Source organism: Gigantopelta aegis, chromosome 5 (genome assembly GCF_016097555.1).
Source record: "Gigantopelta aegis isolate Gae_Host chromosome 5, Gae_host_genome, whole genome shotgun sequence".
NCBI classification, from domain to species: Eukaryota; Metazoa; Mollusca; class Gastropoda; order Neomphalida; family Peltospiridae; genus Gigantopelta; species Gigantopelta aegis.
The window spans coordinates 12,987,495-12,999,304 of NC_054703.1; the positions used below are offsets into that span (position 1 = coordinate 12,987,495).

At 38.0% G+C, this 11,810-nt stretch overlaps 1 protein-coding gene across 2 annotated transcripts in view; it reads right to left on the reverse strand.

Moving 5' to 3' along the window:
- The window catches only part of LOC121373275 (selenocysteine insertion sequence-binding protein 2-like), a 75,256-nt gene extending 64,003 nt beyond the window's left edge, over positions 1 to 11,253 (reverse strand). For both annotated transcript variants that reach the window (XM_041499796.1, XM_041499795.1), the window contains exons 1-4: positions 11,111 to 11,253; positions 7,165 to 7,328; positions 4,535 to 4,587; positions 2,008 to 2,327 (exon numbers count right to left, since the gene is read on the reverse strand). In XM_041499796.1, coding sequence (XP_041355730.1) covers positions 2,008 to 2,327; positions 4,535 to 4,587; positions 7,165 to 7,328; positions 11,111 to 11,134 — 561 coding nt within the window. In that variant the 5' untranslated portion in view covers positions 11,135 to 11,253. The remainder of the gene's footprint in view (positions 1 to 2,007; positions 2,328 to 4,534; positions 4,588 to 7,164; positions 7,329 to 11,110) is intronic.
- Positions 11,254 to 11,810: the final 557 nt, after the last annotated feature.

Genomic DNA, 11,810 nt, shown 5'->3' on the forward strand with positions numbered 1-11,810 from the left:
AGAGGCCTGTATGAGAGCCTTTATAATTTTGTTTAACGACAACACTAGAGCACATTGGTTAACTAATCATCGGCTACTGGATCAGGGCCTTGTTGTTCAAAGCATGGATAAATTAACCCTGGATCAGTCTAATATTTAACCTTTTAATTATTTTGGCACAAATACAAAATAAACTTTAGATTTGATTATGTTAGGATACCTTTGGTTGTCACCAGCCTCGGTGGCATCATGGTTAGGCCATCGGTCTACAGGCTGGTAGGTACTGGGTTCGGATCCCAGTCGAGTCATGGGACTTTTAATCCAGATACCGACTCCAAACCCTGAGTGAGTGCTTCGCAAGGCTCAATGGGTAGGTGTAAACCACTTGCACCGACCAGTGATCCACAACTGGTTCAACAAAGGCCATGGTTTGTGCTATCCTGCCTGTGGGAAGCGCAAATAAAAGATCCCTTGCTGCTAATTGGAAAGAGTAGCCCATGTAGTGGCGACAGCGGGTTTCCTCTCAAAATCTGTGTGGTCCGTAACCATATGTCTGACGACATATAACCGTAAATAAAATGTGTTGAGTGCATCGTTAAATAAAACATTTCTTTCTTTTTTTCCTTTGGTTGTTGTAAATCAAGTTTCAACAGTATGTTTTCACCAAATGAAAACCATTACGGGCTGCTCCATATTCTCTGGCAGAAACCTTGGTGGTTCTCATCCTCTGCTTATAATCATTCTCATTATCTTAATATAAAAAACTTTCCAATCTCTCCTACAATTTCAATCCATTTTGACTCTGTCTGTCACTGTCCACACAATCACCTACCTGTCTAAACTTCCTCCATGGGTGCAGTCTTTGTGTACGTTCCTGCACCCACCTGGCATCCTCGTCCTCTGCCGCTAATAAACATGATCTGACCCATGGCACTAACAACCAACCACCAGTAGTAGGGAGCATAGTAGGTGATTATAACCAGGTAGACAAATGCCATCAATGTCCCATTTGGGTGAATTAAATATTTTAAAAATCATGGCGTTAATCCCCAAATAATATTATGTGGGCAATATTCTTTAGAGCTATAACATATGAGCAACTATTAATATTTGTATTCCACATTAAAATCATGCTCGTGGTTCGCTTACCATAATTTGCCAACATCCATTATTATATTTTGGGCCACCATATTTTTTGGCAAGTTTCGAGCCCTGCTAAGCCCACAGCCTAAGCTGATGGGGAATGATAGGTATGTGTGCACAGAAACCACAAAAGACAAGCACCTGTTGCAATTTGAGAGAGAAGGGCTGGGCAATCTGATTAAAATTAGCTCTACTAGTCTACCAGTAAATCTAACAGCATTGCGTGGACTCCTATGTCCAGGTGACATTTCATCTATAAATAACAATTTAAATATCGACCAATTACACTTCGCCTTTTATAGCGTTATTCGGGAAAATACAAATTCTAAAAATATCTGGCGAGACTATTTATGCAATGGGCGAACTTGTTGGTCTATTTACATTAAAAAACAGGGGAAAAGTGCAGTAATAAACTCTGGATTTTATACTAGTATAAACAGATTTTACGGCTATACCATCACAGGGTTTTTTTCAGTCTTGAAACAAATTTTATATAAAATTTTATATAGAAATTAGTTTCCGGCATACTTCGTAATTCACCCGAATCACTTCCTATACCCTCGGCATAATCCCGAACATTTTCAAATTCTTTTCAAATCACTGGCATGATTTTGCAAGTAAGGTTTTGATTGGTTGAATGAAAGGTCAACTGGTCAACAGGGTGCGGTTAGATCCACAGGTAATAGTAATTAACCAGTGGAGCTAATTCTAATTAGACTGAGGACTGGAATGTGGAGGTGGACAGTGAGAGAAGTTGAGAGTTAGGAGAAGCTGCCAGATTGGGAAGAAATGAGATGGAAATCAAAGGAGCAGTGGGATACAAACAAACCAACCAAATAAATAAAAACCCTGGTACATTCAAGTATTTAAAAACCCAACACTAACCGGTGGAAACCTATTGGAGAACTGATGACCCGTCTTCACTCGGCCCCGGCCTCGATTAACGAACGCCGGGACGTGAACCCCCATTCCACGAAGTGGTACGGCCCCGTTCATGGCTGGATGGATGAATGCGGGTATCACAGATGGCGGGAGTTGAGGGGTGGGCAACAGACCGTCCCCTATATCTGTTCCCCCGTCGAAGGGAATGCCCGCGACTGTTGGTAACGTTGGTACAAAACTGGGTGGCAGAGAAGTTATCAGAGGTGCTGCCCAGTGGTTAGTTGGTGGAATAAACTTTCGTGGTCGATTTTGTTTTCCACGCCCTAGAAAATAAAAAATGGTGTGATAAATTTAAAAGACCACAAAACTTATCTACATGTATTGGCTATTTAAAACAAAATAAAAGCAACAACAAAAGAACAATACACAGACACAAAGTATGTTGTTTACAATATTATAAGCTGACCAAATGTTATATATCATCTGATATTTCTCCAACATAATACTTTAAAAAAAATCTTAACCACATTGTTAACAACTATGATAAATCACTCTAAAATAGTGTCGGAAATAGAATCAAAATGATTTTCGTCAATTATTTCTTTCATATTAAACTGACGAGTAAATATTTTGTCAATATATATTTAATGATACTCTACCTAATTTAACATTTACTTGTTTGGACTCTCATTGAGGTACCAGTACTCTTGAAATTAAAAGAAAGATGTCAGTAGACAGGTGAATTGCTCACTTTATTGGAACAGACTGTAAGAAATTTTGATCAACATGTAAACAAGTAAATGCTAAATTAGGTAGAGTATCATTAAATACACACACATACAACATGTACATGTAGATATTTATAAAATATTTACGTGTCAGTTTAATATGAAAGAAATAATCAATGAAAATTATTTTTATTTGATTTCCGACAATACTTTAGATACTACCAGACACAGACAGACAGAATCTGGGTCATTACGCCCTCAAACCAGATCTTCACACCCAGGTGGTTTCACCTGTATTCCTGGGAGAGAGACGAGACGAGACCAGAGACACAGAGAGAGACAGAGACACAGAGAGAGACAGAGACAGAGACAGAGACAGAGACAGAGAGAGAGAGAGAGAGAGAGAGAGAGAGAGAGAGCGAGAGACCAGAGGACAGACGAGAGACGGAGAGAGAGAGAGAGAGAGAGAGAGAGAGAGAGAGAGAGAGAGAGAGAGAGAGAGAGACAGAGACAGACACCAGAGACACAGATAGACAGAGAGACCAGAGACAGGAGACAGAGAGAGAGACAGACAGAGAGACCAGAGAGAGAGAGAGAGAGAGAGAGAGACAGACACAGACAGAGAGAGAGACAGACAGAGAGAGAGACAGACAGAGAGAGAGACCAGAGACAGACAGACAGAGAGAGAGAGAGAGAGAGAGAGAGAGAGAGAGAGAGAGAGAGAGAGAGAGAGAGAGAGAGAGACAGAGGGAGAGACGACAGAGAGACCGTAGACAGGAGAGAGAGCAGAGAGAGAGAGAGAGAGAGAGAGAGAGAGAGAGAGAGAGAGAGAGAGAGAGAGAGAGAGAGAGAGACCAGAGACATGAGAGAGAAAGAGAGAAAGAGAGAGAGAGACCAGAGACAGATACAGAGAGAGAGAGAGAGAGAGAGAGAGGAGAGAGAGAGAGAGAGAGAGAGAGAGAGAGAGAGAGAGAGAGCAGAGGTGCAGAGACATACAGAGAGAGAGACCAGAGACAGGAGAGAGAGAGAGAGACCAGAGGTGCAGAGACAGACAGAGAGAGACATACAGAGAGAGAGCAGAGACAGACAGAGAGAGAGAGAGAGAGAGAGAGAGAGAGAGAGAGAGAGAGAGAGAGAGAGAGAGAGAGAGAGAGAGAGGTGAGAGAGACCAAGACAGGAGCGAGAGAGAGCAAAGAGAGAGAAAGATAGAGAGAGAGAGAGAGAGAGGGAGAGAGAGAGGGAGAGAGAGACCAGGAGACAGACGAGAGAGAGAGAGACAGAGACAGAGAGAGAGACACAGACAGAGAGACCAGGGAGAGAGGAGAGAGAGAGAGAGAGAGACAGACACAGACAGAGAGAGAGACAGACAGAGAGAGAGACAGACAGAGAGAGAGACCAGAGACAGACAGACAGAGAGAGAGAGAGAGAGAGAGAGAGAGAGAGACAGAGGGAGAGACAGACAGAGAGACCAGAGACAGGAGAGAGAGAGAGAGAGAGAGAGAGAGAGAGAGAGAGAGAGAGAGAGAGAGAGAGAGAGAGAGAGAGAGAGAGAGAGAGAGAGAGAGAGAGAGAGAGAGAGAGAGAGAGAGAGATGAGACAGATGAGAGAGAGAGAGAGAGAGAGAGAGAGAGAGAGAGAGAGAGAGAGATATAGAGAGATGAGGAGGGAGGTGAGGAGGTTAGGGTAGGAGGGAGGGAGGGAGGGGAGGAAAGGAGGGAGGGGGGAGAGGAAAGGAGAGAGACAAAGTTAGAGAGGTCGAGTGAGCCCAAATACACACTTATAAGCTATTTGTAAACATTCACCTGAATATGGCCTTCCAGAGCCTCGTCCCCGGTTATGCCACCAGAGCCCACCACTGAAAGGTAATCAATACAACTGTGGTCTTTAACTGTTCACTAAATATGCAAATTACAGAGCATGTAAAACTAAGGTACACAAATACACTAAGTTAGTAACGGTTAGGAAGCAACAGTCCCTATGGCCAGTTGACATCTCCGGAATGCCTAAGAGACTCAACAAATGGTACTAATCTATGGCTACTGGATGTAAAATTCTTAGTAATGCTGACAAATAGTCTTAGAGGAAACCTGATACATTTTTCCATTAGTAGCAAGGTACATGTATCTCTTATATACACACTCTGATAGACAGGACGACACATACCATGGTTAAATCAGTTAAAGTTTGTTTTATTTAACAACACCACATGAGCACATTGATTTATTAATCATCGGTTACTGGATGTCAAACATAATTCTGACATAAGTCTTCAGAGGAAAATGGTTTCATATTTCAAAATGCAGCAAGGGATCTTTTATATACCCTCTCCCAGACAGGACAGATGGAAATGTTTTATTTAACGATGCAATCAAAACATTTTATTTATGGTTATATGGCATCAGACATCTGGTTAAGGACCACACAGATATTGAAGGAGGAAACCCGCTGTCGCCACTTCATGCACTACTCTTTTCGATTAACAGTAAAGGATCTTTTATAGGCACCATTCCATAGACAGGATAGCACATACCACGGCCTTTGATGTACCAGTTGTGGGGCACTGGCTGGAGCGAGAACTAGCCCAATGGGCCCACCGACGGGGATCGATCCCAAACCGACCATGCATCAAAGCGAGCACTTTACCACTCAGCTATGTCTTGCCCCCCCCCCCCCCCCCCCCCCCAACAGCTCACACCACTACAACCGTTGATATATACAAGGTGAGACTCATAGGGCACTGGTTGGGACAGGAAAAAATACAATCAGAGAATTTATCCACTAAAGTGGTTCGATCCTCAGGAAAGCAGCAAACATTTTATTCAGTATCATGTCACGATTTGATACACAATTTTCAGAGATTGCTACACAATTTTAAAACATTAAACAGTTGTTGCTAATCAATTTTATATTTATCGCTGGAAATAAAGTGCCTTAGATAGTGACTGACAGGGAACATTTTGGTTTCAAAATATTCATTAGTGGTACAAATATATAATTTCTAGTTAACTGAAAATTGATTAGCAACTACTATTTAATGTTTTAAAATTGTGTAGTGATCTTTGAAACTTGCGGCCCCAGCCAGTGCACTGTGGCTGGTATATTAATAGCTGTGGTTTGTGCTATCCTGTCCGTGGGATGGTGCATATAAAAGATTCCTTGCTACTACTGGGAAAATGTAACTGGCTCCCTTTCTAAGACTGTATGTCAAAATTTCCAAATTATGTTTGACATCCAATGGTCGATGATATTATTTTATGATAATAAATCAATGTACTCTTGTGGTGTCATTTAAAACAAAAAAATTTTGTTTTAAACTTGAATAGAAAATCGCGAAATGATACTGAACAAAATGTTCCCAGATGACATGTGAGCTAGAACCTGCTCCCAGGGCGTGTAGATTATTTTATTAAATTATTTATCAACATGATATCCACACACAGATATATACAGTGAATATGACAAAGAGATATTTAACTACATGAAAAATAAAGTAGTTAGAGATATATTTAGCTAGAAAATCAAATATATGTGACTAATAATCCAACATACGTGTATGAAAAATTCAAAAGGAGACCGAGAACATACTAAACTTTTGTATTAAAAAGAAAAGAAAAAAATACAATCCAAGTTTTAAATAAATTGTGACAAATTGACAAAAATTTGGTGAATTTATCATAATTGCACAAGGAAAAAGCTGTTGCTTTTGTCACATAATAGTATTCAGTCAACTCTTTTTGGATCCATTTCAAACTGGGTGCATGTGCATTGAAATAACTTTTAAATATTAAGTGTTTTGTAACAAGTACAATGGCATTAACGGGATCATTATTTCTGGTTTTAAAATCAAAAATTACATTTTCTTTATTAAATTTAATGTTGCTGCCCGTTTTTACATGAATCCAGTTCTGAATATGAGTCCAAATTGAGTTGACTAAAGTGCATTCCCAAAATAAATGGATAATTGTACAAGTTCTAAATTACAAAAATTACACTTTGGACAAGAAATATAACCAATTTTATATAAATAGGTATTATCAGGAAGTATATATTATGAATTATTTGGCTTCTAGATTATGGTAGCCCCACTCCCATGGCTAGTGATAGTCAATGTTGGGCTAGTAAATAACTACTATTGCATGGCCCAACAGCTAGTGAAATTTCTTTGGATCAAAGTTAAGTCTATTTTGTAAATATGAATATCCTAACCTCATCCCAACCCCCAAATGTTAGTTTTTTAAGCTCTCCCTCCCTCTTTAGGTGACATATCTGATTTTATTATTTTGTAAAATTGTATTAACTTAAGTAAAGAAGGGCTAGTGAATTTTTAATTGTGGTTAGTAAATTTTTAAAATCACTGATCCCATGGCTAGTGAATTTTTATAAAAATTCTAAAAGAATTGCCAGTGCTCCCATGTGAAATAAGTTGTATTACCTCCCTTGATCGCCTGTCACAAACGGATAGCAGCTGGTGACAAAAGCCGGTACTTCAGTGACAGGATGCAGAATACTATCGTTAACAGAGGTCAGGCCAATCGGATTTGTGAAACAGCGTCCAGGAACAAACTCAGCTGCTGATGCCGAAAGAGAAGACGTTGGCTGAAACAGAAAAATAAATTGTAAGGGGCCATTCAAATATTACATAGAGCTCAAAGGGGTAGGTAGGTGTAAGTCCAAACATTGTGTAGGGTTACACGGGGTTGAAATTTAATTTTGTTACCACTATCCCAAAGGAATAGTGAATTTCAAAACACAGTATTCCGTCTTAAAATGTACTATTCCTTCAATTATTAATGTACCACCAGTTTTCCTGACTGTGCTACGTCGCCCTGTACAACATTGTGTAACGAACAATTGTTTATATACCAGTCTATGCATTACTGCATACTAGCTGGAATTACAAACGAACTCACTCCAAACATTAGTCTCGATCAAAAAGACGTTTATTTTGTACCGATAAGTGCATGAGAAAGGTCTTAGTAGCGCGAGGATTTGTTCTGCAGAAAAATGTAGCTGAAGAAAAAGCGTAAAAGCGGAATAGTCGCAGGGGATGTTCGGTATTCCGTGCTTTATTTTCACTTTCATGATGGAATATTGGAAGAATTGTTTTACTATTCTGTTTTGAAATTTACTATTTGCAGAATAGCGTAAAATTCGACCCCTGGTTACAGTTGGTGTATTTATAGTGTTTTCCCTAGCTTGTTTTAGCATGGTGCATCACCATGCCTCACTAATCTAGCACTTGCCTTAATCAGTGCCATGATGCACTGAGATTAAAAAAGCCTTTTTCAATAATTCTAAAATTGCCTTGATATATATTATTAATTAATAAAAATATCTCTGTTATATATTTTGCCATTCATTTATTAAAGCAAGAACATTAATTACATTTATGTTTATTTCAATGATTGGTCTTGTCTTTAATGCAAAACAAAGTGCCCTGAAAATGGTCAAAATTGCCCCCAAAGTGTTTTGTATACCATGCCTCGCCAAATTTCTAGGGAAAACACTAATTTAACAGTGTTACAGGACACAATATTTCACGTGAACCGCCATTCTGTTTGAGTGTTGGTTACACAAAATTTTATTTATGCGAAGTGCAAATCGGTTACGCCGTGATCTGTAGACGTTCAGAAATTAAACCATGCAAACTTCACGATTACACGAAGTTTATTATACAATTGAGTATTGTAATTCTGAGACGCTAAAGTTTGACTAAATTTTTCAACAATGTTTTAGACTGATTTTTAGATACTTGATGCGCAGCAAACCAGTAGACAATGTTATACTGCAACAGTTGTAACTTGCGATCTGTCTACACTAAATGCTCAGTATAAAGTCAAGTCAAAAGTTTTAATAGAAATGTGCATGGACTGCTGGGGGTCAGGGCTCGAAACTTGCAAAAAAATATGGTGGCCCAAAAAATAATGGATGTTGGCAAATTATGGAAAGTGAACCACAAACCACGAGCAAGATTTTAATGTGGAATAAATAGATGCAATACAAATATTAATAGTGGTTCATATGTTATAGATCTAAAGTAGATCGCTCAAATAATTGTATTATTTGGACGACTAATGCCATTAGTTTCGATCCCTGCTGGGGGTGGCTAAATTATCTCCTGCTATTTAATCTCTAAAGGAATAGGAGTTCAAAAGTGTCTCAAAAGTTGAAAAATACAACCATCGCATAATGAGCTTTAAAAAACCCATCTGGAATGTCACTGTACATAGTATAGAAGTACCATCGATAAAGTGAAAGTAGCTTGGTCACCGCAAAACGTTAAAAAGGAATCTGGTAGTGTATCTATTTTGTTTAAGTACTGCATGGGGCTGATATTTAGTCCTTTTACAATATTGTTAACTTTAGCAAGCATTAAAGAATCTGTTTTATAAAATGTTTTCTTTTGTATTTTGTTTTAACTTTATGTTTGAGCTAAAAATTATGTATTTAAAATATAATTTCAACGCAACTTTGAGGTAACCGATCAGTTAAACCCCAGGTTAGGCAAATATAATTCACGTAACCGAACAATTAGTTACCTAGGTAAAAACCATGTGAACCGACTTCCAGTTACCTCAGATTTGGTGTTACATAATGCACTTTTTTATTACTCTTTTTTCTTTTTCTTTTTTATAAACGTTCTGTCATGGCAACAATGTTTAACATACATGTTGGACACATATATACATACATACATACATACAATAAGGATTATAAATCAAGTTGAAATTATATTACACCCATCACATGACTGGTTTGTGAATGGGGTGTGTCTCCAATTTTTTTTAGGGGGGTGTGTATGTTCTAGAATTACAGGAAGCGTTACAGGAGGAAAGAGGGCGTCTAATTTGGACAAAAATAGCATTACCGATACATAATATTTGAACAGCCCCTAACAACCATCACACTTTAACATACATAAATTTATCATAAAATTTGTGAATCGGACAACATGTAATCATTGTGGAACTCATAACTATTTTTTACACATAAGAACTGTTTTTAGGTAGTGTTTGTTGGTGGGGTTTTTTAATGTAACGAAGCATTGAAATAATAGCACAGATTTTAAATTTGAATGAAGTCAGTATTCAAATGACATCAATTGCATCTTCATGGGTGTCAGGGCCATACCCTCCGGGGGGCAGGCAGAAACCCCCCTGAGAATATCACTTTTTTTTCTTTCTTTTTTTACTCCAGAAAATAGCATATATACATCTCAGGGTTTAATTTGTATAGTGTTTCATTTCTTTATAAAAAATAGTGCCCCACCCCCCACCCTAGGATTTTGATCATTGTACGGCCCTGGGTGCATGACCCTTCCAATTTCAGAACACTGAAGTTTCAATGCAAAATTGATATTGGAAATTACATCCATGTACACTTTATAAAATTTGTTTAATGCATATAAATTATCATGCATTGTGTTTGAAGAAAATATTGTAATATTAAAACATCGCAGGCCTCTGAACATTGTGAGAGCGATAGTTGAGTATAGATTGCGTAACTTATTTTCCGTTCGCGCATTGAATTTTTGTTATCATAAAGTTTACATTTAATCATGATGGGTTACCTAAAAATGAAATGGGTTACCTCAAATTTGTTCTTGCATATAACTCATAAATGGTTTATGCAAATTTTCAGGCCTGCATTGTACCAATTACGAAATACACGTATGAACATATACATGAAATTTGGGTAAGGTATGTTATATTTGTTGTGTACGAAGTAAAAGCAGATTGCTGTGAGCCTTAAGTAGTAAACTTCATTAGCTTTCAAGTTTCATTGCCTGTAATAATAAGGTAGGACTTTCCTTTGGCACTGTCATGTATAAAGAACATTATAAAATTTTAATACTTATCATTAATAGTTAGGGTTAGGGTTAGGGTTAGGGTTAGTGACAGTGCCAAAGGAAAGTCCTTCCAATAATAATAATAATAATTAAAAAAAAAAAATTGATAGCTCAGATTGAACATTTCCTTAATAAGAGTAAGAAAAGTTTAATAATTACAGAAATGGCTGTGACTGTCTGCACATGTTCCAGTTTCTGGAGAGCACACACGCTGCACTGACCATGTTGTAAACAAACATTGCGCTGCAAGCCTCAACAGAACCAACTTCTGAAGTAGGTCATACGCCGAACAGAACCCAAACTACCTTCCTCTACTACAATCCACGTAAACAGGTGATAATATCACAACTCACGTAAATAAATATAACGTTTAAACCATAGCTGTAGATGGTTAAAACTGACAGGAGACTGACGCCTTTTGGACCCCGCCCCTATCGAACGCGAAGCACCAGTTAGGGACGAACTTTTTGGGGATAGCATGTCGATATGCACCCAAATAAAGAAGCCTACTAGCTTTTCTGCATCTTACCTGACATTGTGGCGTATCTGCCATTATTCACCGACCACAACACTATTTTACAAATCCACTTTTGTAAGTTAAAAACATGTCTAAAGCCATGAATATATGAAATAAAATTATGCAACATCAACCCAATGCAGAAACCGGAAACACTGCCGCGATCACGTGACTTACGTCTATACTATTTGGAATATCTACAGTCGTTGCTAAACAAACATGTTTATGCATTATTAACGTTATAACTTTAATTTAACGTACAGAGACTGTAAATTTTGATTAATAAGTGAAACAATATCACTTAGTATCTATAGAACAAATCTAGTGTATATTTTTGTCTATACAATCGTTAGCATTAAAATGAATAGATTTTTAGATAATTGCTTCAAGGTGTAACAGGACTTAAAAAAGCTATGGGCGTTATTTTGCTTGTCTCTATAGATGCAATAATAAACATTACTCGCCCGGCGCTGTGGATCAATATCAGGTCCAATGACGGTGGAAATTTAAAACATTCTTCTTTACATGACCTAAATTTTCTGTGCGTGTGTTTAGTTGGAAAACTATTTACTTGTTGCATACGAATTTTATTTCTATGCCAAGGGTACAGTAGGCTTACGCTTTTTGATTACCAGTACCATTTAAGTCTGTGTGTGACTTGTAAGCAAAACAGATATAATTTACAGACGACTGGTAACAGACAATCAAATGC